This window comes from Saccharomyces kudriavzevii (genome assembly GCF_947243775.1).
Source record: "Saccharomyces kudriavzevii IFO 1802 strain IFO1802 genome assembly, chromosome: 7".
Taxonomy (NCBI): Eukaryota; Fungi; Ascomycota; class Saccharomycetes; order Saccharomycetales; family Saccharomycetaceae; genus Saccharomyces; species Saccharomyces kudriavzevii.
Genome location: NC_079278.1, coordinates 1,094,857 through 1,119,750, shown reverse-complemented (window position 1 = coordinate 1,119,750; position 24,894 = coordinate 1,094,857). Strand labels below are relative to the sequence as shown.

Here is a 24,894-nt window from a genome sequence, read left to right as displayed (position 1 = left end):
ATTAAACTGACTGTATTCCACATTTATCCATCGATATCATATTTTTGCATTCTGAATAATATATCCCCAACTCACCACCACCTCAGCTCTTCTGTATCTCTCAATTACTATCACCTTACTTTGATACTACCGCGTGGCACACCCAGCCGTTCATACCTAATGTCATTACACCAAACTCATACTATCTCACATCTAACACTTCATACCCCTTATCTGCATTCTAATCAACATATTCATCCACTCGTCATTACCACACCTCCTTTATATCCTTTAAACACTACACTCCATTTACCTCCCATATATACAATAATCGTAAACAATAAACATACACCAATCACTTTACTCTAGACCATCACCATATCACACTTTATATCCTGCTAACTAACTCGGCTCTCCCCCATTGAATCATAATGTCATATCCAGCACATACTCACACGGACGCTACAGAATACTGCCATACCACACCCCATCACTATATATGGCACTCACCTAAACAGTTTATATCCTGTGCCATTTATTATCTCTACCCATTTCTGTCACATCTAACTATCTACAACTAATCACTTATCCTTGTGGACCATACAACTGCACTCAGTACTTCAATACTCTAACACCTTGACTATACATCAGCTTCTGCATTACGCCATTGTTAACATAACTAATATATACAATACAATCACCACCATCACATCACCCCCATGCCCTCCACTCTCTAACATCATACTGCTCCCATCAGCATATCATTGCTAACATAGAATACACAATATCATCACCTCAATAAACCGCCATTACAGTATTCTCAATATATTCTTAACACCAGCACATACGCACACGGGTGCTACATAAACGAATACAATCACTTTAATCTCTACTCAATTCCATTACTTATCATCATACTCTTTCTCTACCATTACCGCCTTTCCTCTTATATATCCTCTATCATTACCTACACTCGACACATGAACATAAAATATTATCTCAGTCCAACTTCTAGGTCCCAGTATCTCCATTCCATGCACTACACTATAATACAACTACATACGCACACGGACGCTATAGAATATAACATACTCATATAGCGCTACCATATAATATCATTACTCTTTTTTTTTCTAATTATTATCCCATTTTATATTTTCTAACTGTTTTTCACTTTTCATAAAATATTCACCAGTCATAAGTAATCCTCACTAATCTTTATTTCATTCCGCAATCCATCTATATCCCCCACATACCTCGTAACATATATCATCCATTCGTTACTCGGTGAATGGCATTCACGAAATTAGATTTTCACGATTTCATTCCGCATTTCATTCTACCTCCGTTTCAAAAATACCGTAATTGACTGAGCAGGTTTATAATATTAATATACACATATTCAACTATATACACCGTCAAATCACATTTTTTTCATTTTTCATTACTTCTTATGTCCGTAGGATATCATTCGTAAGAGCATGTCTAGTTGGCGATGGTGTAGATACCGTCTGCAGATAGAGCACTGGAGATGGCTGGTCTCAATCTGGTAGAGTACCATGGGACACCAGTGATCATTCTGGTCACTTGGTCTGGAGCAATACCGGTCAACATCGTGGTGAAGTCACCGTAGTTGAAAACAGCTTGAGCAACTTCGACTGGGTAGGTTTCAGTTGGATGAGCGGCTTGGAACAAGTAGTATTGGGCCAAGTGAGCTCTGATATCAGAGACGTAGACACCCAATTCAACCAAGTTGACTCTTTCGTCGGATTGAGCTAGGGTGGTGGTGGCAGAGGCACCAGCAGCTAGAGCGGCGACACCAGCAGCGATTGAAGTTAATTTGACCATTGTATTTGTTTGTTTTCGATTGTTTCTTTAGTGCTGATATAGGCTTAACTAGAAAGAGAAGAATGAAGGCATATTCTCAAAGATAGATGATCAGAGCTGCTCTATTTATATGATTTCTTTGACCAGTTTTCTAGTACCCAAACGAATCAGTGGACGCTCACGTTTCATCGCGTACTCTTTCCCATCTTACCTCTCACACCCATATTCATTGTCACTATGGAGGTGCGCCTGTCCTTGAACGACCTCTTCCACAGCTTTCGTATATGAAGGCACGTTTTGCATTTTCCATATTCTCTCGTATGCACCAAAGAAGGATGCCAATTATAGGGGAGCCGGGGTACCTTAAAAAACCCTTTTCCGTGCCTGCGATATTTCCTTTTTCGGTCAAATAGAAGATCCGAGTTTAGTTTGGACCCTCGTTCAGAGGCCCATCGTCTAAGCCCAGATTCATATGAGCTAAACGGTTGCCACGAAAAGGTAGCAAGCAGCTTTCACTTCCTCCAAATGGCATGTGTTGTGAATCGTACCTATAGGGTTTGCCACTTTTTGCAATAGCACCAAAACTGCTGATAAGCCAATGTATGGACTCAAATCCCCAGTTTACACGCTGGATTTTTCTGTTTTACGGGATCTTTTGTCCGTATTCCGTGTGATCCAATAGTTTATGAATGCTACCTGTCGTACTTTCTGACTTCCGACTTGACTTCCACATAGCTTCGGTGCTCGACATAATGCTGCTTGCCGTACTTTCTTCGGTGTCCCAGGAATGTGGGAGCAACTTCTTTTTGCATGGAAGGTCATCAAATATGCCCTCAGAAAGTAACGATTTTGAATAACCCAGACCAAGTTAAAACGGCAACTCTCCTTTGAAAGCTAAACTTTTGCAGTTTAACAGGAACTCCAAGCCTTCCCAGTGTTGATTAGTTCTCCTGTTTGTCCATTTCCGCAAAGTAAACCCTCAGGCCTTTTTTAATGCACAAAGTATTCGATTCTGAATATGACAGCTACATGACAAAAGACTTCATTGGTTACAAGGAAGCATATTCGACTCTAGACAACAAGATTTCTAGTAGCTTTATAGGTTTGTATCACGCGGTAGTTTTTGTAGAGCAATTTACATAACAGAGGAGCCAAATGAAGTTCTTCGTTGTTTGATACTAGATATGTCGAACGCCCCTTTATCGTGCTCCCACTTACTGATCAAGCATAATCTCAACTAAGCCATCAACTGTTGCATAATGCGCGCCTTCGGTGTTTTTTTATCTTGGCAGAAAAAGACAGTCTTCGAACTATATAAGGCAACCACTAGGAGGTTGCGACTCCAAGTAACAGGTCTTCTCAACGACCACCTCAACATCAACATGGAAGAGATACCAAAGTTGAAGATGAGAAGAATGTAGGTTTATTATCCTCTGGATATCTCGAATCCCAAAAGATTGTTTTACCCAAGGACATTTTCAGAAATGGCTTTACTTGGTCTTGTTATGAGACTTTCAAGTCCCTAGCCTTTCGTATCTGGTTACTATCATGGCTACCAGTTACAACATGGTGGAAAATGTCCAGTAATTGGATTTATCCTTTTTTGGCTACTAATCTTCTGATTTTATGTCTATGTTTTTTGCCTCTTATTGAAATGTTGTGCCGTAAACGTGCCTTATCGAAACTGCCCACCCCAGTTCTCTAAAGAAATCATTGCAAATTCTCCAGGTACTGATGTTGAAAACTGGGAATCTATAGCAGCAAATCTCAACTTATACATGTATGAAAACAAACTTTGGAAAACCAAGTACTTTTTTTATGGTGCTTGGGACTGCCAAGAAGCATTCAGAATAGCCATTTTAGAGCCATTTTCTTTAAAGAAAGATGATGATTCAAAGCTCAAGTCATTTAAAGATTCAGTTCCTTACATCGAAGAAGCCTTGAAAGTTTATTTTACAGAAGTGGACAAACAGTGGAAGTTATTTGACACTGAGAAGGCGTGGGAGCCTATTAACTTGGATGAGACTCAGCTTCCTAAGGAATCTTACCAGTCTAAGTTTACTTGGGTTCTCAAGAGGTTTTTCAGTCATCTATTTTTACCATTAATCCTTCAATGTTTGTACACTATCTTCATTACACGGCATTCCTGCCTTCTGATTCGCATCTCGCACCTTGGATTCGTTTTACTCATGTATATATATTTTTTCCAAAATATCCGAGGTGCATCGATGAAAATGGAACATAAAATGCAATACTTATCAACTATCACAAATGAGCAAGAAACTGGTGCTGATGGGTGGAATCAGGTCGCAAGGAGAATGAATATGTATCTGTTTAGGCAGAAGGTTTGGAAGAATGAAGAGTTTTTCTTTGATGGAATTGATTGCCAACGGTTTTTCGAGCGCAACTTCGTCGGTCTTCTATCTTCAAAGAGGGTCACGTATTCTGGGGTCACTATCTGTTGAACTATGGCCATATATTCGGGAGGCACAATCATCCTGTACCGATGAGTCTTCGGCGTAGGTATGAACATTTCCCCTTCGTTTAGAATTTGCGTAGTTCGTTAGACCTATATATACTAGTTATACTCTTGATTATATGAAAAGAGAGTAGTTATCTATGAAAGTAGCGTTGTTTATAACGTTACTGCAACAACTAGTAATAGTAATAACCGCACCGATCTGAATAACCAAAAAGTGTAATTTCTCAAAATGAAAACTCACGAGATATGATACGATTATTAGGTACTTGAATATTTTTATGTGGTTAAGGAAGAGAGCGCGTACAGGTTTCGGTTTAGCCTACTGATGGCATCATGCTATTCCCCTTAGATTCGAAACCACATCTTAAGTACATGGTAGAGCATAGATACAAGGATGTTGTGAAAGTTGAAGCCCGTATAGCGACACTGATCTACGAGGAAAATTGATTTGCAGAGATATCTGGAGGTGTCACGGCCCAATCAAATCACGGACAAATTGATAATGGATTCTTCCGAACTGAAAATATGAACGGGTCCAATTCATGCCATCTGTCGTGCAATGCAAGTTTTCGATTGATAATCTTGATAGCAATTGCTGCAATGCTCTGTAGGTAAAATTTTCCTTTTCCACCGAGAGATTTCCATATTTCCAAAAAAAATTTTGGTGGTATATGTTGGTGCAAGGAATTGCGGTCTAGTCTTCGAGACATCATGGATATCCTCTCATAATATCTATATAAAACATACATAGCATTGCATGTCTATTCAAGAGATACAGTTCATTTTTATATTGGCTGAAAACGCAAAGCATACACACATAACATTCATCGTTTGTGAATGCGGTAATACTAATAATTGCGCCTTTGTTGCATCGTGTAGACTCGTTTCTGGATGAGTTGTTCTAAAACCTTAATTCCAATATCGGCTTACACTATAATGTCCAGACTAAAAGTCCGGCCCGACGTTGCGCGGCGAGAAAAATCACTGACCATACATTGAGACCCTATGAATGAGACATAATACGGATCATGCGAACATATGTACAACGCTGTACAAACCCCCGATGGGGCACTTTTTTTGTCCGCCGAATCTGACAGTCACATTTCAAAATTTTGAAGATTCACGCGGGTTCGTTAAGATGAGAAGGGCATGATTTATGCACGGATCGTGCTGTCTTGTGGACAGATCTATAAGGTATAAAAGTCAACACACGATTACGCCGAAGTTCAATCGAAAAAGCTCATTAGGTATAACAGCAGAATAACTAAAAAATGGGCATTTTGGAGAACGTAAAGCCTGGTGAGCTTTATGATGCCAATTATGATCCAGATCTTCTAAGGGTTAGAAAAGAGACTAAAATAAAGCTCCATGAATATAATACTCTCAGTCCTTCTGAAGAAGAAAAAAGAAACCAAGTCATCAGGGAGTTACTTGGAAGCTGTACTGAAAATTTCATTATTGAACCACCTTTTTTCTGTGATTACGGTAGCAACATCCATATTGGAGATAATTTCTACGCCAACCACAATCTCGTTATACTTGACGGGGCAAAGGTCCAGATTGGGGACAACGTATTTATTGCTCCTAATGTTGGAATTTACACGGCAGGCCATCCAATTGACGTGAAAAGGCGTCTCCAAGGCCTAGAATATGCTATTCCCGTGACCATAGGGGATAATGTGTGGATTGGAGGCGGAGTATCAGTGATTCCTGGCGTAAATATAGGAAAAAACTCTGTCATTGCTGCTGGTAGTGTTGTGATCCGTGACATACCAGAAGGCGTAGTGGCCGCAGGTAATCCCTGCAGAGAAATAAGGAAGGTTACTGAAAAAGACTGTATGACGAAGAATTTCAAGAAACTGTAACTTAGTCTTTTAAGAATAATATCTAGGCCACCATCGTCATTTTCTTTAATAATTGCATTACATATTTCCTCATGATGGCTTATAAAATAATAAAAGATAGTTCATTTACTTAGTATAGTCAATATGTGAAAGGATAATTAGCTATTCCCATACTTTTTTGGTTCAAAGTTCTTCTTTCTGAACACAGCCATTAGCTGTACTATGTCCACCTATTGCATTCTATTCAATGAAGCTTATACTCGCATAAAAGGATAATAAAAAATGAGATGACAGTAAAATATCCCTTACAAAGGTAATACGAAAGCAAGATATTTTCCCCGAGTTTTTCTCCACTCCGGCAGAGTGAGTGAAGCTTATTTTCGTGAATGTTATCTCGATCATAATAGAGGGCTGCGAAGTACACGCTTTCTGTGGTCGAGGCTTTAGCAGCTTTATGTAATTGTTTCAGTTTTTTAATCTCCGTGGAAGTTCAGAAAAGGTCATGGACAGTAGAATAGTGCAACTCCTCATAGACATATTGGGAATAAGAACGGAACAAGACCCTATACAAAGGGAAGAATCTGCAAAAAAAAAAAGTGGGCCGGCTGTAACATAACATCCTATATGGCATAGGTAGGCAGTAGCGAGATGGTGGAATTGTGAACTATATAAATATCACAAATATACTCCTGGCACATAATTTGAACTGTTATGAGAAAAAGACACAGCAAACATCTTTTGGGCAAGCAAGTAATTTCAAAATAATGAACGAATCTAAAAATACTCGGCTGTCAAACGGAATATGGCTCAATAAACCAAAAGCATGTTCTCAAGAGGCAGACAAAGTTAGCCTGGTAACAGATGAGAAAACAGACTTTTGGCGTGAAACCTTTTACGGATTTACCCGTGACAGTGGTCATTTTTTGGGAGTAAGGACCGGCAGTGCCTTTACTGCTCAACTACGTATTCAGGGAAGCTACGAGAGCCTTTATGATCAGGCTGGTATGATGGTACGCGTTGACGATAGCCATTGGCTCAAGGCCGGTATTGAAATCTCTGATGGACATGCAATGCTGAGCAGCGTTTTGACGAATGAAAAATCCGACTGGTCCACAGCTATTTATGATGAGAATCCTAGAGATTTATGGCTTCGTATTACTGTTGAAAGTGGGGTGCTAAGATTGCAAGTTTCTTCGGACAAAAAGACATGGCCGTTGGTACGTCTAACTCCATTCTATGTTTCAGATCACTATTTCGTTGGACCCATGGCTTGTACACCTGAACGTAGTGGCTTAAAAGTCACATTCTCAGAGTGGGTTCTCACAGCACCCTTGGGAAAAGCTTTGCACGATCTAAGTTAGCTTTTTAGTTGATAATGTTTCATGTAATCAATTCAGCAACGGCTTGTATATCGGTTATCAGTATGTAGTGATATTTTTATATCAAAAGCAAAGTTGAAAATTCTCCTGAAATTTCATAATCTCCTCATCTTAAGCCAACGAACTTTTACTAAAGTATAATGTCTTTTTTCCTTTAGCCCATCATTAACATTTATTCGACGAGTAATGAGCAGTACGTGGTTTTATTGTGTTGAATTGTTGCAATTGATTAACATACCCTTGCTCGTCCTAATAGCCCAATTTTTTCAGCCGCCAGGACAGAAGAAACACTGCAATACCTACACTGACCTCGTTTTGCGTTAATAAATGTTTCATAAACCATCAGAAATGCCACACTATATATTGATACCTGTAGGATAATACCGTGAGGTTATCGTAGAGAATTTATCTTATAAACTCTCCTGTGTGTATCATTTATACACTATACGTATATCTCGTTGCGCAAATAACAGTGATTAACATATATTCCCGGACTTCCCCCGTCTTCCATATTTTCATTATAGTTACAGATTGCATTATGTTTACCTTGCTTAATAGTTAGAAGTTCATAATATACAACTGAGTATAAATATATAAACTCATATCAATCAGTACTGGCCTGTGATACCCAAAATATTTTTAGCAAGGACGCCCTTGAGTTGGTTGCGTAAGAAGGACGTCACACTCATCAAGGTGCCAGAAATCCCAAAAAAGCAACCATAGTATACTCAAAACATTCATCAGTCAATCATGACATAGTCTGTTTTAGCGCAAAATCGGTGGTTTTTTTTAGTGTCATTCAATATCACATTAATGTTGCTGTGGCAATGACTGCTTTCGGCCCCGTCCCGGGGGGACCAAACTATTAGTATTATACCTGTTGTTTTTTGCCTTGTCTCCGTGCTGCCGCCTTAGAACCTCCTATGATCCATAAGGAATACAATGGTACCCCTACGGTCTTATAAATGTAACATCTCTCAAGTGTTACCAAACATACCATGATTTAGGTTTATTAAATGCCATGTCATATTATTTCATGACACAAATGCATGGATATGAATGAAAAATAAAAAAATACCTCAATAACAATAATCAAATTATACAAACAGTCAGTCACAACATCTATGAATAACTGTCTTTGAGCAGAGCTAAACCCATATATCTCTTACATCTCTACACGGCCGAGCCGTTAACCTCCATATTTTTCAGTGAAAAGCCGCTGGTTTCTAGTGAAGAAGCTATCAATACATGGACAATTCATTTAATAGTAATATATTCGAACTTAAGTCAAAATGGGCGAAATATGGTTTCGTTTTGTAGATTAGGCCTGTGAAGAAAAAACCAGGTGTTTAAGGAGAGTATTCCTACGGCAGTATTTTATTTTTTTCGGTTGAAATTCAGAGATTGGTTTAAGGGAATTCATTAGCTCTCAACATGTTGAAAAGAAAGAAAAATGACGAATTCAAGAAATTATATCAGTGAAATCCTTGGAACTGTCGTCTAATTGCAAATATTCAGGGATAGGCAAAGAAATTAGGGCGCTTTGACATTTAGTTGAAAATTTTTGGACCATTTTATGGTTACAGTGTTTCAGAGAAAAGACAAACTTGGATACATCGTACAAAACATTCCAGGCCTCTAACTTCTCATTATGATCATACTTATTTACAACGTCAACCAATGCATTGGCTACTTCTAACGCTTTCATTGGTATTCCGGGACCGTGAACATCATAAAGGTTGTTTGGAGTTGAGAATGTGTCCCCTAACATGTCCCTAGCAATTTCGACTGGTATATGCGTATTGCTACTATTCGAAAGAAAATTCATTCGCATCCCTTTTGCATGAAATACTAGCTTCCACGCCAGGGCCCTGATCCAGTGTCGAGAAAATAAAAAGTCTATATACCGATAAGGCCACGGCTTTACAGCGAAGGATGTTGTATGAAGTTCTGTCCATATCCTCGCTAAGGAGGCTTCAGTACAAGCATTGGCACTGTTAGTAGCTAAGGCATCAAAGAAACATTTTCCTGGCACGGTAAAGACCCTAATCACTTCTAGAAAACTATCGAGAGAGAGCCGAGGATCAGATGAAATCTCAGGTTGTGGTGGAGAAATTGTGGCGTCGAGACTTGTTGAACAATGAAGATATATGGCATAGTATCTTTCTGTCATGAAGAGCAAATAATAAACCTTTCTTGCAATCTGCTGCTCATTAAATGAAAGATACCCATAAGTTTCTTCACGGTGGAACCCGGCTACCTTGATGAGGCCTACAGCTTCACAAGAAAGTCTGTATGAAGTTCTTGTATCGGCGGACTGTGCGTAACAACGATGCAAACAATAGTATGTCATTATTCGAAATAAATCGCTGTTGCCGAGATCGTCGAAGAATTGTCGGGATAGCATACAAAGAGAGCATAACTTCTCGCCAGTAAAAGAAACTCCATCTTCGGATTTTATTTCAGTTTGCAAATCGCTAAGAGTCGCCGCCGAAAGAGATACTAAAAAGCAATAAGCGTAACAGTCATCAAAATTTCCCTCCAGAAGCTTGTGAAGATCATCATAGCAGAGGACAGGCCATATTAGGTATAAATTATCGTGGTAGAGCCTCAAACAGTGATCAATTACCTTCTTTGGAACCTTCATCAGTGCCACTGGGGTGGTCCTGGTATTGTTATTCAAAGTTATAGTCTGCACTTCAGCTATTTTTCGCAAGCTTTTTGCCCTAATGGATCTTGGACCTCTTTTTTTCAGTGGTTGAAGATAGGTACACTTCAAATGGCGTCGAAAGCAATTGCTACATGGTCTATGGCGGTCACACTTAACTCGACGAACACGACAACAGTCGCACGACTGCTTTGCAATACTCATGTTTAAGGCGGAAATTTACGATAGTTCCTTTTATTTTTTATCAAGTGGAAAGCTCCCGGAATCATTTTCTCTACTCCCCGTATTTAAAATGTTTCATATAAAGCAACGGATTATTGAACCTGGGGTTGCTCGAGCAAAGCAGCAGGGGGAGTGAGGTGACGCTGAACGTAAGCTATCACCCGGACGTTTTTACAGGTCAATTTAGTCTTTGAAGGAGCCCACAGTAGTTTCTAACTGTTGAATTAGTAGGTTCCAAAAGCATCTCCCGCGATGCCCAAAATTTGCTAATTTTAGTGTCAACCAAAATTGTTATTTCAAATAGGTGTACTTTTTTTGATATCTTGAATTTCAGGGAGTGTACTGATACAGGTTCTTTGAAGTGGATCTTTTGAGAAATAGCTCTCCATTTTCCCACGAATGAAGGTGGTGTTTTAGAAAACAGAGGTACAAAAATCGGAAATTTGTACAGCGGAGTAATTCTCGGGAAAATAGGCTACGGAAAAATTGTGGGGAAGTAACAAGGCAAATATTAAGTTTTTCATTATTACGTAGGGGTGGGGTCGGGGTCTGGAAAAATCTCTGAAAAATTAATCCTGATGCCGCTTAATGGAAAAATGCACGTGAGATGAAATTATCCTCATATCTATATGCGGAACATTCAATGATATAGACTAAAATGACAAGTTGAGCCTTTCAAAGCTCAATTGATAATATTCTCAGCTCGAATGATATCAAGCCGCACAACGCTGTTCATATATCTTGATTGTCACTGTAATAATGAATGTGCCAATATTCTTATGGCATATAGCCCTAGCTTGCGAACTTTGATCCTTAGCATTGGCATGAGCAATGATTCCGGCCCGATGCCCTTAAAAAAGAGAAGTCCATCTGATGAGGATTTAAGGATGCACTATAATTTCACAGATTTTTCATAAATGATCACCTCATTTTGTAATCTGTGTTCTACAAGAATGATTTCTTGCGGTTGAAGGAGTAGGTTTATAATGCCTGTGTTTGTGTGTATGCAAGTTTTTCAACCGTTAGTATCGCTAGTTTTTTTTTTTCGTTAAGTTTAACATCTATCTTAAAATCGACTTCTTTTAACAACGATGTATATACCATGCTTGGGTAGAGCGCTGGAAATAGCTGGTCCCAATCTGATAGAGTACCATGAGACGCTATTGATCATTTTCGTAAGTTGATCTGGAGCAATACCGGTCAGCATGGTGGTGAAGTCGCCGAAGTGGAAAACAACTTCAGCAATTTCAATTAAACTGCTGCTTGGAAAGACTAGTATTGAGCCAAATGAGCTTTGATATCGGAAATTTAGAAACCTGATTCGACAAAATTGACTTCTTCGTCGGACTGAGCAAAGGTGGTGATATGAACTTAGCTTCAACGAAAATACTATCTGATGTAGCTGATCAGAGCTGTTCAATTTACATGAGTTTCTTGGCCAGCTACCACTGCACAAACAAGTCACTGAGTTCCCTCTCACTTTCGTACCGGCTCATTATCGCTCCTGAGATGTTTTCGTGCTTGAACAGATCACCCTTCATAAATTTAGTATACGAGATCATTTTTGTAATGCCTATCTCTTTGGCATGTTCAGGGCGAAAGAACTTTTTTTACAGGGATAGCAGCTCCTCCAGCTCCCTTTACGTACATCAAGGGTTGCAGCAGCACTGTTGGCCAAGTAACGCAGCGGAAAACTAATTCCTTTTGAACTTTCATTGAGATCTCATCTAATCTTTGGCACTAAAATAGATTTTTTTTTCTTGCTAATTTAGAACATGAAAAAGTCATTCGGTGGGTACATTTTTATTTTTCCATCTTCAACTTTGGTACCCCTCCCATTGAAGCGATGAACTGGTTCAGAAACGTATTACCTGAAGCTTCAAAAGTTTAAATTCCTCATATACAGTTCGAATGATATCCGTCTTTGCTGACGAAAAGAGGGCCGCCGAAATCACACGCATTTTGTAGCGGTTGATGGCTTACTTAGTATCATGAGTGAGCAATAAGTGAAAGCACTGGCCTTTAGCATTTTTGTAAACACATGTGAGCATGATGTCCAATCGGTCGTTCGGCTCCTCCTGAAAAACATTTATTTTGAAAGCCACTGTATGATGTAGAACCCATGATTAAGTGATAATCTTGAAACACAGTAGAGTAATGTTCTGGAATATCTATCCAAAAATTGCCTCTAAACTAATAAATCACTTTGTAATAGAAGCAATCTATCCAAATTGGATTATGAGACGTACCCTTTCCATTTGATTTCATCGTTTAAAATTGCATCTTTGTTCAAAGACGCAATATTGGTTCAATATGCTTTTTTCCTGATTTTGATTGAAAACTCCTGCATTCAAAGGATTTGAGATCACAGATTATTAGCCATTCGCCTCACTTAATACTGCCGAATTCGGTACGACTAAGGTTCTAAATCACATTGCAGGCAGCTGCAAACCATTTCATGGGCATCAATACAAATATACTACAACTTTACAATACCACCTCATTGGAATCATAAAAACACAGTTGAATGTTCAATAATATTATTTTAAAACTATTTAAGTATTCACAATGTTGTCAAAGCATAACTCCAGCCAATTTTACCCAGGCAATTCATTCATACCATACTCTCTAACCAACAGTTTTTATCTAATATCTGATTTTTTCACTATCTATCGACTGTACCCCTTATCCTAATCCACAGCCTTGAATAAAAATACTACTGTGTTTGTATCAGAGCTACTTACTATAAGCCATACTGTTTCTAGTATCAAGCATCCACAGCACAAATTGGTCCCTGATTTGCGGCTTAAGCAGTATTTTCAGAAAATCTTATTTTAGCTCGGCAACATGTTATCCGAGCACCGGCCCGACGCTTCGGCGCAAAGAAAAGAAGATTGGTACGAGTAACGTGACGAAGAGATAGAAGTGCAACAGAAGAACACCAAACAGTCGTTAATAACATCGTTCCATATACTAGTACGCCATGCCTGAATTGCAGAATTCATCCTTTTACAAATTTTCATCCGAAAGCAGATTGCGTTATCCTTATCTTTTCAAAAGTTCACAATCCGAGGATTCAAAAGTCACGATATACAATTCAAAAAATCATGGTGCACGCCAAGTAGAACTCGCGTTCATCCACAATGATATATAGATTTTCAGCAAGAAATTTCCCCACTTTATTCTCGCTTACATATAAAAAAGGCTTACTTAGTGATAAGGTGACGTTTATTCCCCAAAGGTACCACTAGTTTGCCCAGAGTTTATCTGACATGATAGATTCTACCTTCCCAAGGTTTCAAAACTCTTGAGGAAGCATCGGCATTATCGTAATTTCCGAGAACAAAAGATAAAGAAGCACCTTCTTTTGGCATCTCAAATTTTATTTCTTCACCACTGAAGTTCAAAGCGGCAAACAACGTCTTATCCTCGTACTCCTTGGTAAAGCTGAAGATTTTGTCGTTCTCTAAGTCAACAAATTCAAAATCGTAGCCGTAAACCATAAGTTCTTTATTTTTCTTCCTGGCCTGCAAGGCTCTCTTCCAGAAGTTAAGAACTGAAGCATTATCTATGGATTCTTCCTCAACGTTAATTCCCTGTTTGAATGATTCATTTAAGAAGTACCAAGGCTTAACATTTTGATCGGTGAAACCGGCATTTGGCTCCTCTTTGGACCATGGCATAGGAGTTCTTGCATGATCTCTAGATAATAAAGCAATTCCATCATAATACTCTTTCATATTCTTTGAATCCTCACCGAATTTCTCCTTGATGATTTCGTAGTTGGTCTTGATGTCAACGTCCTCGTACTTCTCTATAGGCCAGCCTTTGAAATTGATCTGCCCTAGTTCCTGGCCTTGATAGACGTACAGCGTGCCCGTCAATGAGCATTCCAATAATGCCAATAGTTTTCCAGACAAAGCACGGTATTTTGGTGAATCATCACCAAATCTCGTAATTGAACGAGGTTGATCGTGATTCTCAATGTAGGTAGTAGCCCAACTATCTGTACCATTAATAAATAAGAAATTTGACGCGATAGCTTCCTTCCATTGTTTCAAGGAAAATGGAGCTTTATTGTAGCGGAAGAATGGTTTGGCACCAAGATCAACGTGCGCGAAAGAAAAAAGTTCACTTATTTCATACCTGGCTGCACTGGTATATAAAGCATTATCACTTCCATGTGCGACTTCACCCACTGTCATTATTTCCCTACCATCTTTGACTCGATCCTTTATGTACCTGTGCAATTCTTGATGAAATTCATGGATCCTAGGACCATTGTGAGATCCCCAATTTGGATGCTGGAACTCTGAGCTTTCGTCAAAAATTGGAGAATCCGGTAAGCCAGGACGCTTTGAATATAAACCGGCAGTGTCAATCCTAAAACCGTCCACACCGTGGTCTAACCAATATCCTAGAGCACTCTCATAAATTGCCTTTCTGCAATCTACATTTTCCCAATTCAAGTCGGCCTGACGACTTGCGAATAAACGTAGATAAAATTCATTTGTAGTTTCATCAAAAGTCCATGCTGAACCGCCGAAGATGGACGCCCAATTATTCGGTGGAATCGGCTTACCATTTTCATCGTAACCTTTCGGTGGTCTCCAGAAGAACCAGTCACGCTTTGGGTTAGTTTTCGAAGATCTACTCTCCTTAAACCATTCGTGTTCTGTAGAACAATGATTTATAACCAAGTCAGTGATGAATTTCATGCCCAGTTTATGGGTCTTTTCAATCAGCTCAAAACAATCCTCGTTCGTGCCGTATGTTGGCCAGACTTTCTCATAGTCGGATATGTCATACCCCATATCTTGCTGTGGGGAATCGTAGAAGGGACAGACCCAAATGGCATCAACACCAAGATTTTTAATGTATCCCAATTCAGAAGTGATACCTTTCAAGTCACCCCATCCGTCGTTGTTAGAATCTTTAAAGCTTGCTGGGTATATTTGATAAATGGTAGATTCTTTCCACCACTTAGGTTCTGTCTCTGGATGATCAGAAACAGTCATTTATATGTTTGGTTTATGTGAGACTGCTTTACCCGTTTAGTATAGCCAAGAAGACATGCTGAGAATGAACAATTTACTTCCTCAAATATTTTTCTTGGTGGATCTTTTATACCTCGATCAGAACACTCAAGAAATTCATCAAATCCAAGAGGAAGATAGAATATCTGAGCTTTTCGACTTGCCTTGCGGACCATCCCACGATACAGGTCATACAGTTAATATTTTGGACGCTAGAAATGAAGGCACAGTTGCTCTAGCAGAAAGATACATAATTGTGTGGGGCACGGAAAAACTAGTGGAGTAATTATGTAAACTTAAACCCCCCGTCTTTAGCGAAATTTTCAACGAAGGCGCCAAAAAAGGAAGAAAGTGTATATAACACGAGAGTTTAAGCGATGCGCAACAGGTGTTTTAATAGTCTATAACAACACATTGGCTAGACCTAGGGAACTGGAATTAATATCTTTCGCAGGAGACCATATTGTGGCATTTTCTAGATCATGTGGTTCTTCTCACGTTTTGGCTTCATCTTTTGGGACGCAATATGCGGGCCTTTTCGCATAGTTTTGTGGAAATGGCACTCATGACGGCTTTGAAAACATACCTCAGGGCAACGGCATGGTCATTATTGGTCTTCACAATGCGCTGACCCAAGGAGGTTATGATACGGCCATCCTTGAATCTTTCTTATCCCACTGTTTTTGGAAGGAAGTCCGCTATTTAGAAAGCAGACAGTAGAATAGGATATTTCAGCATCATGACAAATTGGATCATGTATCATGTGACATGATGGGTGATTTTGTGGGTTTACAGTGACAGGATTGTTTGTCAATTTCATGGATAATCATTACACGTTGATTATGGCATTACTCGTCCTAGTTGCTTTCACTTTTATTCTGTATTTTTCCACAAGTTTAGGGATGATTGCAACGAGACAGGTGTTTCCATTGTTTGATTGTCTTATACGCCTCTGAAATATGTCCTCTAGCCCTAAGATAACATTTGACAGCATACTTAAACCTGTGCTAAGAGCCGGTCAACTTATGTCATTTGAAACAAGACATTTATTACCAGAAATGTGCTGTTGAAATGGCAATTCTTGGCCACTCATCTTACAGGTGCGCATTATGAGCTGGATATCATTAGAACTGTGATAACTCAGTAATGGCATGCCATACAGTCTCTATCTATAATATTCCCTCAAAAGTTAAAGGTTCAAGATATTATCATGCACATATCATAAATTTAATACAGGACATTTTCACCGCGGTGGACTGCTTAGACATGCATGAATAATATATTATTTACAAAATTATCCTCGTTATGGTTGTCTAACTGCATAAACGATCAACACAAGTACGGTACGGTTTCTTATCAAGATATCAAACATACACAAAAACCCTTTACCGCGTCTAGAAACAAGAATTGTGTTCGAATGATAACTGAGCGTTACATCCATAAAAAGTGGCGCAGACGGTGGTATTTTTTTTTGTTCACGATCACGATCGACAGGTTTATGTAGTGGAAATTATTCCTTCTCAAGTTGTGAAATTTTTTCAAGTAGTTATACTGATACCATCCTTGAAATTGTCTTTTAATCGCAGAAATTAGTAGAGTAGTTAGAGCAGTGTGAAGTTCATAAAAATCATGTAGTCTGTAGTTCTGCTATATCTCTAAGCTTCCCAGCCTTATGGACCCTGAACCCCACTTTTTCAGAGGTTGGAGACAAGTACACTTTAACTGGCACTGAAGACAGCGAGCCGATTTATGGTTACATTTTACTCGATGAACACTGGCTCGCATTCTACTGCCGTACTTGAGATATTCTATTCAGAGGAATGAATTATCAAACTCGGGGTACCCTAAATCGCAGGAGGGATGTGGGGTGTTGCCTGCAAGAGCACGGGACTGCAGGCACTTCGAACTTCGGAAATGAGGACATCGGTAATTGTTAGGTCAAGTGCGAAAAATATCGTGGTCCTTTTAGAATAAACTTCGACAGTTCTTTTAGAACTATCTAGTTTTGTTGTGTCTCAATTTCCAAGGAATTTAGTAGTGCGGATTCTTTGAACTAGATTCTTGAGGAAACGCTATAATTTTTCTATGGATGTTGGCACTCTAAAACAAATGTAGAAAATTCGAGAATTTGCACGGCGGACTAATTCTCGCGAAAACAAGCTACGGAAAAATTGTGGGGAAGGAAAGAAGCCAAATAAAGTTATGCATTATTACGTAGGGGTTGTATCTGGAAAAAATCTCTGAAAAACTAGTTGCTGGTGGATTTAAAGAAAAAAGAGCAAATAAAACCACCCGCGAGATGAAATGATTCTGACATCTGTATGGTGGATTTTTGAAGATATAAACCAAGGAGATATGTCGAGGTCTCAACAACTCCATTTATCACATTAAGCCAAAGAAAATGATAGAGAAGAGAATAAGTGATAAATAGAGTGATGACAGGTGACGGGAAAAAAATTCAAGCTGCTACCTATCATCCTACTTGCTAGACTAGATATCAACAATAAGCTAGTTCTTCGAGGATATTCAAACATAAAATGTTAGTCGATGGATAGTACTGTAAAAGCTGTTGAAGAGACTTTGAACGTGAAGTACTGAACGCGATTGGTTCGCGGAGAGATTATCCTTACCATTGTGCCCAATATCTAATGATAAGAGGAAAGACTTTGCTCCCTTGAGAGGTGCAACATATAAGCTTCATAAAGTCAGTGTTGTTCCAAGCTTTAGATATGGTATCGACATCAATTTACGTTTACAATATAGCATGTTAGGCTTGGCTCCGGACAAGAGCATCTTGTCTAAATCGAATTTAATGCTGGTAAAACACAGAGATTACAGCCAAGGGTTTAAGCTTGCTAAAAACTTGCAGCTGCTTCAAGCGATGTCTATTGATGCCATATGTGACCAGATTTTTCTCTGCCCGTATGTTATATCCCATATCTGGTACACGCAAAGGAATGAATGCGTATATCAAGATCTTTGATTTCATCGGAATGCGGAAGTGACATCTTTCAAGATGTCCCACTACCATCGTTGTTACCTTTTAAGGCATCTCAGGTATACTTGGTAGACCAAGCCTTGGCTTCTTCTCCCCGCTTATGGTTTTGTCCCGAATGACCTGAAATAATAGTGTCTGAAAAATCATCGGCGGATCTTTCACTTTTCTTTTTATATGTTCGAGAATACAGGAAGAAATTTATTGACGAGATATTTAATCATCTTCAGTAGACTTTATTTGTTCCTGCCAAGAAAGAAAATTCATGCGACACAATAGTAACATCGAACATGACCGAGTTGTCCTTGCGAAGCTTAATTAGCTTCACTGACTAGAACACCTATTCAGAATGTTAAAAATGAGGGAACTTGCTGTTAGCTAAGAGATCAGTACAAATTTACGCTATTATCTTCAAGCATCTCGTACCTGTCGCCCTTAGAAGTTGTTGACAGCTCAGAAATCCTCGCAGGAAAAACATCTAAAAACTTAACCCCGCGAACATGCAGCCGAAAAATAGCCCCCGCCACTACGAGGGGTCCAACGAAAAAACTTAACTAAGCTCACCGAGAATAAAACCTTCATATAAGCTGCCGAGAATTTCACCGAGATTTTCTCCGGATCATACTATACCGAGATTTCGACCGAAGTGTTAAGAGCCACTTGTGTGCAAGCCAGTCAATTGTACGCAACGTAAGCATTACTCCGCCGCAGATAGTTAAAAGTAGAAATTACTCAAGGGGCTAATATCAGGGCAATCTCCGGAGAATTGATCATCAGGTTGTGCTATTACTTTTCTGCATTTTAAATTGAAAGTTCGTACAAGCACTATACTATTATAGTATTTCTCCTCATTTTTTCTTCTTTTCAAGGCAAGTTAATTTTTGTGGAGAATCAGCTGTTACAGATCTCTGCTTGTAAAAGTTTTTTGGTATATTCTCCTGCTTTCTTCTCTCTACTTAGTATTGAGAGGCACGTCATCACACGGGGTGGTTGCCGGTAGACTTTCCGTGGGGACGAATTCTATCATATTTCTGGCCTGCAAGCAGTATGTCTGGAGTGCATTGTGTCTACTATCCAATATATAAATAGGCGCGATATTCCCCATATTTTTTGTGGTAGGTTCGGTATATCTAATAGAACAGAAAAAAAAACATCGAAAATTATTAGTTAATCATGAAGGGTCTATCCTCACTAATAAACAGAAAAAAAGACAAAAGCAGCTCGAACTTAAGTGAGATCGAGAATGGCTTGCACACCGCTGAATTCAACGCGATAGAGATGGAGGAGCAAGGTAAGAAAACTGATTATGATCTTTCCCATCTTGAGTACGGTCAAATTTCACTAACACCAAGCGATAATAATGATGAGGAAGTGCCCAAGGTTCTCGATGATGCTGCACAGGATGCTAAGGAAGCCGATGAAAGTGAGAGAGGGATGCCGCTTATGACAGCTTTGAAAACATACCCTAAAGCAGCGGCATGGTCATTGTTAGTCTCCACAACGCTAATCCAAGAAGGTTATGATACGGCCATCCTCGGATCTTTCTATGCCCTACCCGTTTTCCAAAAGAAGTACGGCTCTCTAAATAGCGAGACAGGAGAATATGAAATTCCAGTATCTTGGCAAATTGGTTTATCGTTGTGTATTGTTGCCGGCGAGATTGTGGGTTTGCAAATGACAGGACCTTTTGTGGATCTTATGGGTAATCGCTACACCTTGATTATGGCGTTGTTCTTCCTAGCTGCTTTCACTTTTATTCTGTATTTTTGCAAAAGTTTAGGGATGATTGCCGTGGGGCAGGTATTATGTGGTATGCCATGGGGTTGTTTCCAATGTTTGACTGTCTCGTACGCCTCTGAAATCTGTCCTCTGGCCTTAAGATATTATTTGACAACTTATTCAAACCTGTGCTGGGCGTTCGGCCAACTTTTTGCTGCTGGTATCATGAAGAATTCTCAGAACAAATATTCAAATTCAGAATTGGGATATAAGCTACCTTTTGCTTTACAATGGATTTGGCCTCTTCCTCTGGCAATAGGTATTTTCTTTGCACCTGAATCGCCATGGTGGCTTGTCAAAAAGGGGAGACTCGAGCAGGCAAAGACATCACTTGAAAGAACATTGAGTGGTAAGGGACCCGAAAAGGAATTGTTGGTTGCCATGGAGCTAGATAAAATCAAAGTGACTATCGAAAAGGAACAAAAGCTGTCAAGTTCAGAAGGCTCCTACTGGGACTGTGTGAAAGACAAAATCAATCGTAGAAGGACGAGAATTGCTTGTCTGTGTTGGATTGGTCAAACTACCTGTGGTACACAATTAATAGGTTATTCAACTTACTTTTACGAAAAAGCCGGTGTTGGCACTGATACGGCCTTCACTTTTAGTATCATTCAATATTGTATTGGTATTGCGGCGACATTCCTATCTTGGTGGGCTTCAAAGTATTTTGGCAGGTATGATCTTTACGCCTTTGGACTGGCCGTTCAGACCATTTTGTTGTTTATTATAGGAGGTTTGGGATGCTCGGACTCGCATGGTGCCAAAATGGGGAGTGGTGCTCTTCTAATGGTCGTTTCCTTTTTCTACAATCTAGGAATTGCTCCTGTCGTCTTTTGCTTGGTCTCTGAAATACCATCCTCGCGGCTAAGAACTAAATCGATCATTCTAGCTCGTAATGCTTATAATATGGCATGTATTGTTACCGCTGTTTTGATACTGTACCAATTGAACTCTGAAAAATGGAACTGGGGTGCTAAGTCTGGCTTTTTCTGGGGAGGATTATGTTTCGCCACCCTCATCTGGGCTGTTATCGACCTTCCTGAAACTGCTGGTAGGACCTTCATGGAAATAAATGAATTATTTAAACTTGAGATTCCGGCAAGAAAGTTCAAGTCAACGAAAGTAGATCTATTTTCCACTGCTAGGGTTACATCAGAAGAAATCACCCCTAAAGATCCCAAGGAAGATGGAGAAACTTACATTGACGAAGGAGATCGAAGTACTCCATCTATTATGAATAAATGACCCTCCATCCAATAGATAAATATGACATTCTTTTATTTATATATCAACTACTTAACACATCAAATTTATCTTTGTTACCACAGTAGTTCATTTCTCTAGGGTATATTTGTATAATATTGTTTAAATTCTCAAAAGCGCCGTATCTTTACTAACTCTCAAGGTAAGTGGGTTAGCTGTCTGGTGTTATTTTTTGGCTATATTATGTCGCGTAAGAACTTTTCAGGTGAATTCTGTCACACATCAAAAGTATGGGTTTGGGCTTATATCATAAATTTCTCAAAAGAGTCACTGAAACATTTGGGAAAGCATTGAAATACCTATTAAGAACGACATATATATTATGTTAGAGATATAATAATGTAGCATTATAAGATTACCAAATTTAAATACGAAATTAATATTTTTCTCTAAAATCAAGTATTACCTCAATATCGACCTTTTTGAGATAATTACTCAACTTCATAACATTATTCAGTTTTAATCCGCTGTATGAACGTAATATAACATGCTTTATGTTTTGAAATATAGACATCTCTCCTTTTACAGGAATGGAGATCGGACATAGTAAAATTGCACTGAATATTTTCAATCGCATTAGCAAACCTAACATTATCCCGATTATGGTGAAGTAACTCATAATTCAAAATTTGAAAAGAGTTAAAATGATTTCTATCTGTACATTTCCAACCAAGCCAACCACAGATATATTCTTATAGATGACCATCCTTCTAAAGTGGTTGTTGATTGCTTGACTGGCAGTCAACAACTATGACCACCGGAATCATCACTTCGTAAAATATTTGTCGTAAACGAATGCTAAAGAATGCATTCAGAAAACTATATTAGAGTCATCTTTCAAGTCTTCGTCGGATTTGGGGGGTTTGGAGATTGGAAGAGTAATGAGAGCACTTTGACACTTAGTCACAAAGCTTTCAACCAATTTTCCATCATAGTGATTTAAAGAGAAAACAAACTTGGATATCTCGCATAAAACGTCCCAAGCCTCCGATTCTGTCTTTTGATCATTCTGGTTCACGACATCTACTAATGCATTGGCTATTTCTAGTGCCTTTGTTGGAATTCCAGGACCATGGACTCCATATAGATTGTTTGGGGTTAGAAATACATCATCTAGCATGTCCCTAGCAATTTCAACTGGTATGTGCGTATTGTTAGAGTTGGATAAAAAATCAATATTGTTCATTCGAAAGACTAGCCTCCAAGCCAATGTTCTTATCCAATGACGAGAAAAAGAAATGTCCACGTAACCATAAGACCATGGTTCTATCTCTAGTGATGCCGTATGAAGTTCTTTCCATATTTTCTTCAGGGAGTCTTCGGTACAAAAAGGGTCCGGAGAGTCGGTGGCTAAAGCATCGAAGAAGCATTTTCCTGGTACAGTAAAGACCCTTATCATCTCAAGAAAGCTGTCCAAAGAAAGTCGAGGATCAGTTACCGTCTCAGGCTGTGGCGGTGCTATTGTGGCATCCAGACTTGTTACACAATGAATGTATACGGAATAGTATCTTTCTGTCAACAGAAGCAAATAAAACACTTTTCGCCTGAGCTGCTGTTCATCAAACGAAAGAGATTCGTACGTTTTTTCACGATGAAATTCCGTGACTTTGATGAGACTAATAGCCGCACTAGAAAGCCTGTATGAAGTTTTCGTATCGGAAATCTGGGAGAAACAACGATGCAAACAGTAGTATGTCATAATTTTAAACAGGTCGCTGTTATCGAGATCATCAAACTGCTGACGGGACGATATACAAAGAAATGTCAACTTTCTTCCGCTGAAAGATGTTCCATCTTCGGACTCTACCTCAGTTTTTAAATCACTGAGAGTGGCCGCTGAAAGAGCTACCAGAAACCAATAAGCGTAGCAGTCATCGTATTTTTCCTCCAAAAGTTTGTGAAGATTATCATAGGAGAGTAAAGGCCAGATAACGTAGAGATTATCATGATATAGCCTCAAACATTTATCAATGAGCTTCTTTGGAATTTTCAGGGATATTTCTAAAGCTGTCATGCAACTGTCATTCTCACTAAACATTTGTGTTTCAGCTATTTTTTTTAAACTTCTTGATCTAATATTCTTAGGACCTCTCTTTCTTAGGGGTTGCAGATATGTACATTTTAAATCGTGTTGAAGACAACGGTTACATGGTTTTTTACCATCACATTTCACTCGACGAACGCGGCAGCAATCGCATGCCTGTTTAGCTGAAGTCATATTCAGAGCAAACATGTCCTCAAAGAACTTTTTTTTCAGTCCAGCATTTGGTGTTAACTTCTGTGTACTGTGAGGAATGATCCTGAAATTATTTTCTGTTATATTTAAGTTATTGAATATAATGAAACGGAAAATAAAATCCGGGGACGGGGAAAAAATGCGCACGGAGGTGGGATGGCGCTGCAACAGGAACGAGAGAACTCAGGCACCGGACGGGAGAACCGCCTAATCCGTTTCCAAGATTATTCTATTTCAAAGGATCCTTCAAATGATTTATCCCTTTTCCATCACGATTCTGAGAGATTTCTCGAGCAATCAGATTTTGCACTCTTGAATATCCCTTCAGGGACATATATGCGAAAAATTTCTTCAATTAATTGTATGTTCTTTCTTATGCCTCAGGTAGAGTCAAGATACTGAAAAGAAAAATCATACACCCATGCATACACACACACACTAAGTTATCGAGGCAAGAGTATTATGTTTGTGTCCTCAGGGGTCATATTACTCCATCATGGTCAATGAGGCATCACCGGAAGTTGCATTTGCAAACGGTGCCGATGTTTGCTTATTTCTGGGGAAGGAGAACGGACCCCGTATTCAGCAGACCCTGGGGATTGTTGTTTATATTTCTTCGAGAATTATACCCCGTAGACGATCCTTTCCGCCCTACCATAATTTTTGTGCTTGTGTTTGAGGGAAAAAACATAGAAATCCCAATTAAACTGGAGAAGCAAAGTTATCCTGCACGACGGAGTAATTTTCGGAGTAATTTTCGGAGAAATCCTGGGAAAGGAAACAAACTCAATTATGCATTATGTAAGGGTGGTGGGACCTTTGTTGCAGGAGAATATCTCGGAGAATATCTCGGAGGGATAGGAGGTTTGTATCAAAATATTTACACAAGTAAGGACGTAGCTTCATTCCCAACAAAGGTAGATTTGGTAATAAGGTTAATAGTTCCATTTGTTTACCCCACGTTATTACGGCTCGATGAACTAGATTACGTATCAACGTCAACTTCAACGAATTATCCTACTATAGCTTTACTGTGAGGTTGAAATATTCCTATGAACAGTATTACTTATTTTCATAGCTCTTGTCATGCCACTCCCTGGTCGGAAAACAGTAGACCCATTTTCTCATTGAATAAAAAAAGTACTTAAAGGACTTGTTGAAGCTCCTGACCATCGAACTTTAGC

At 39.1% G+C, this 24,894-nt stretch overlaps 8 protein-coding genes across 8 annotated transcripts; 4 read left to right on the top strand and 4 right to left on the bottom strand.

Annotated features, from left to right (window-relative positions):
- Positions 1-1,464: 1,464 nt before the first annotated feature.
- Positions 1,465-1,827, bottom strand: SKDI07G5480 (SRP1/TIP1 family protein; the record flags this gene model as incomplete). The annotated part of the gene is made up of 1 exon (XM_056228325.1): positions 1,465-1,827. The coding sequence occupies one exon, from the start codon at positions 1,825-1,827 to the stop codon at positions 1,465-1,467; it is 363 nt and encodes a 120-aa protein (XP_056088058.1).
- A 1,757-nt stretch (positions 1,828-3,584) lies between these two features.
- SKDI07G5470 (uncharacterized protein) lies at positions 3,585-4,271 on the top strand (the record flags this gene model as incomplete). Its single annotated transcript, XM_056228324.1, has 1 exon — positions 3,585-4,271. The coding sequence occupies one exon, from the start codon at positions 3,585-3,587 to the stop codon at positions 4,269-4,271; it is 687 nt and encodes a 228-aa protein (XP_056088057.1).
- A 1,288-nt stretch (positions 4,272-5,559) lies between these two features.
- Positions 5,560-6,153, top strand: SKDI07G5460 (acetyltransferase; the record flags this gene model as incomplete). The annotated part of the gene is made up of 1 exon (XM_056228323.1): positions 5,560-6,153. One exon carries the CDS (start codon positions 5,560-5,562, stop codon positions 6,151-6,153), a length of 594 nt encoding a protein of 197 aa, XP_056088056.1.
- Positions 6,154-6,896: 743 nt separating this feature from the next.
- REE1 (Ree1p) lies at positions 6,897-7,493 on the top strand (the record flags this gene model as incomplete). Its single annotated transcript, XM_056228322.1, has 1 exon — positions 6,897-7,493. One exon carries the CDS (start codon positions 6,897-6,899, stop codon positions 7,491-7,493), a length of 597 nt encoding a protein of 198 aa, XP_056088055.1.
- Positions 7,494-8,973: 1,480 nt separating this feature from the next.
- Positions 8,974-10,383, bottom strand: SKDI07G5440 (Zn(II)2Cys6 transcription factor; the record flags this gene model as incomplete). The annotated part of the gene is made up of 1 exon (XM_056228321.1): positions 8,974-10,383. One exon carries the CDS (start codon positions 10,381-10,383, stop codon positions 8,974-8,976), a length of 1,410 nt encoding a protein of 469 aa, XP_056088054.1.
- A 3,281-nt stretch (positions 10,384-13,664) lies between these two features.
- Positions 13,665-15,419, bottom strand: MAL12 (alpha-glucosidase MAL12; the record flags this gene model as incomplete). Its single annotated transcript, XM_056228320.1, has 1 exon — positions 13,665-15,419. The coding sequence occupies one exon, from the start codon at positions 15,417-15,419 to the stop codon at positions 13,665-13,667; it is 1,755 nt and encodes a 584-aa protein (XP_056088053.1).
- A 4,186-nt stretch (positions 15,420-19,605) lies between these two features.
- On the top strand, positions 19,606-21,456 carry SKDI07G5420 (sugar porter family MFS transporter; the record flags this gene model as incomplete). The annotated part of the gene is made up of 1 exon (XM_056228319.1): positions 19,606-21,456. The coding sequence occupies one exon, from the start codon at positions 19,606-19,608 to the stop codon at positions 21,454-21,456; it is 1,851 nt and encodes a 616-aa protein (XP_056088052.1).
- An 829-nt stretch (positions 21,457-22,285) lies between these two features.
- Positions 22,286-23,512, bottom strand: SKDI07G5410 (fungal specific transcription factor domain-containing protein; the record flags this gene model as incomplete). The annotated part of the gene is made up of 1 exon (XM_056228318.1): positions 22,286-23,512. One exon carries the CDS (start codon positions 23,510-23,512, stop codon positions 22,286-22,288), a length of 1,227 nt encoding a protein of 408 aa, XP_056088051.1.
- Positions 23,513-24,894: the final 1,382 nt, after the last annotated feature.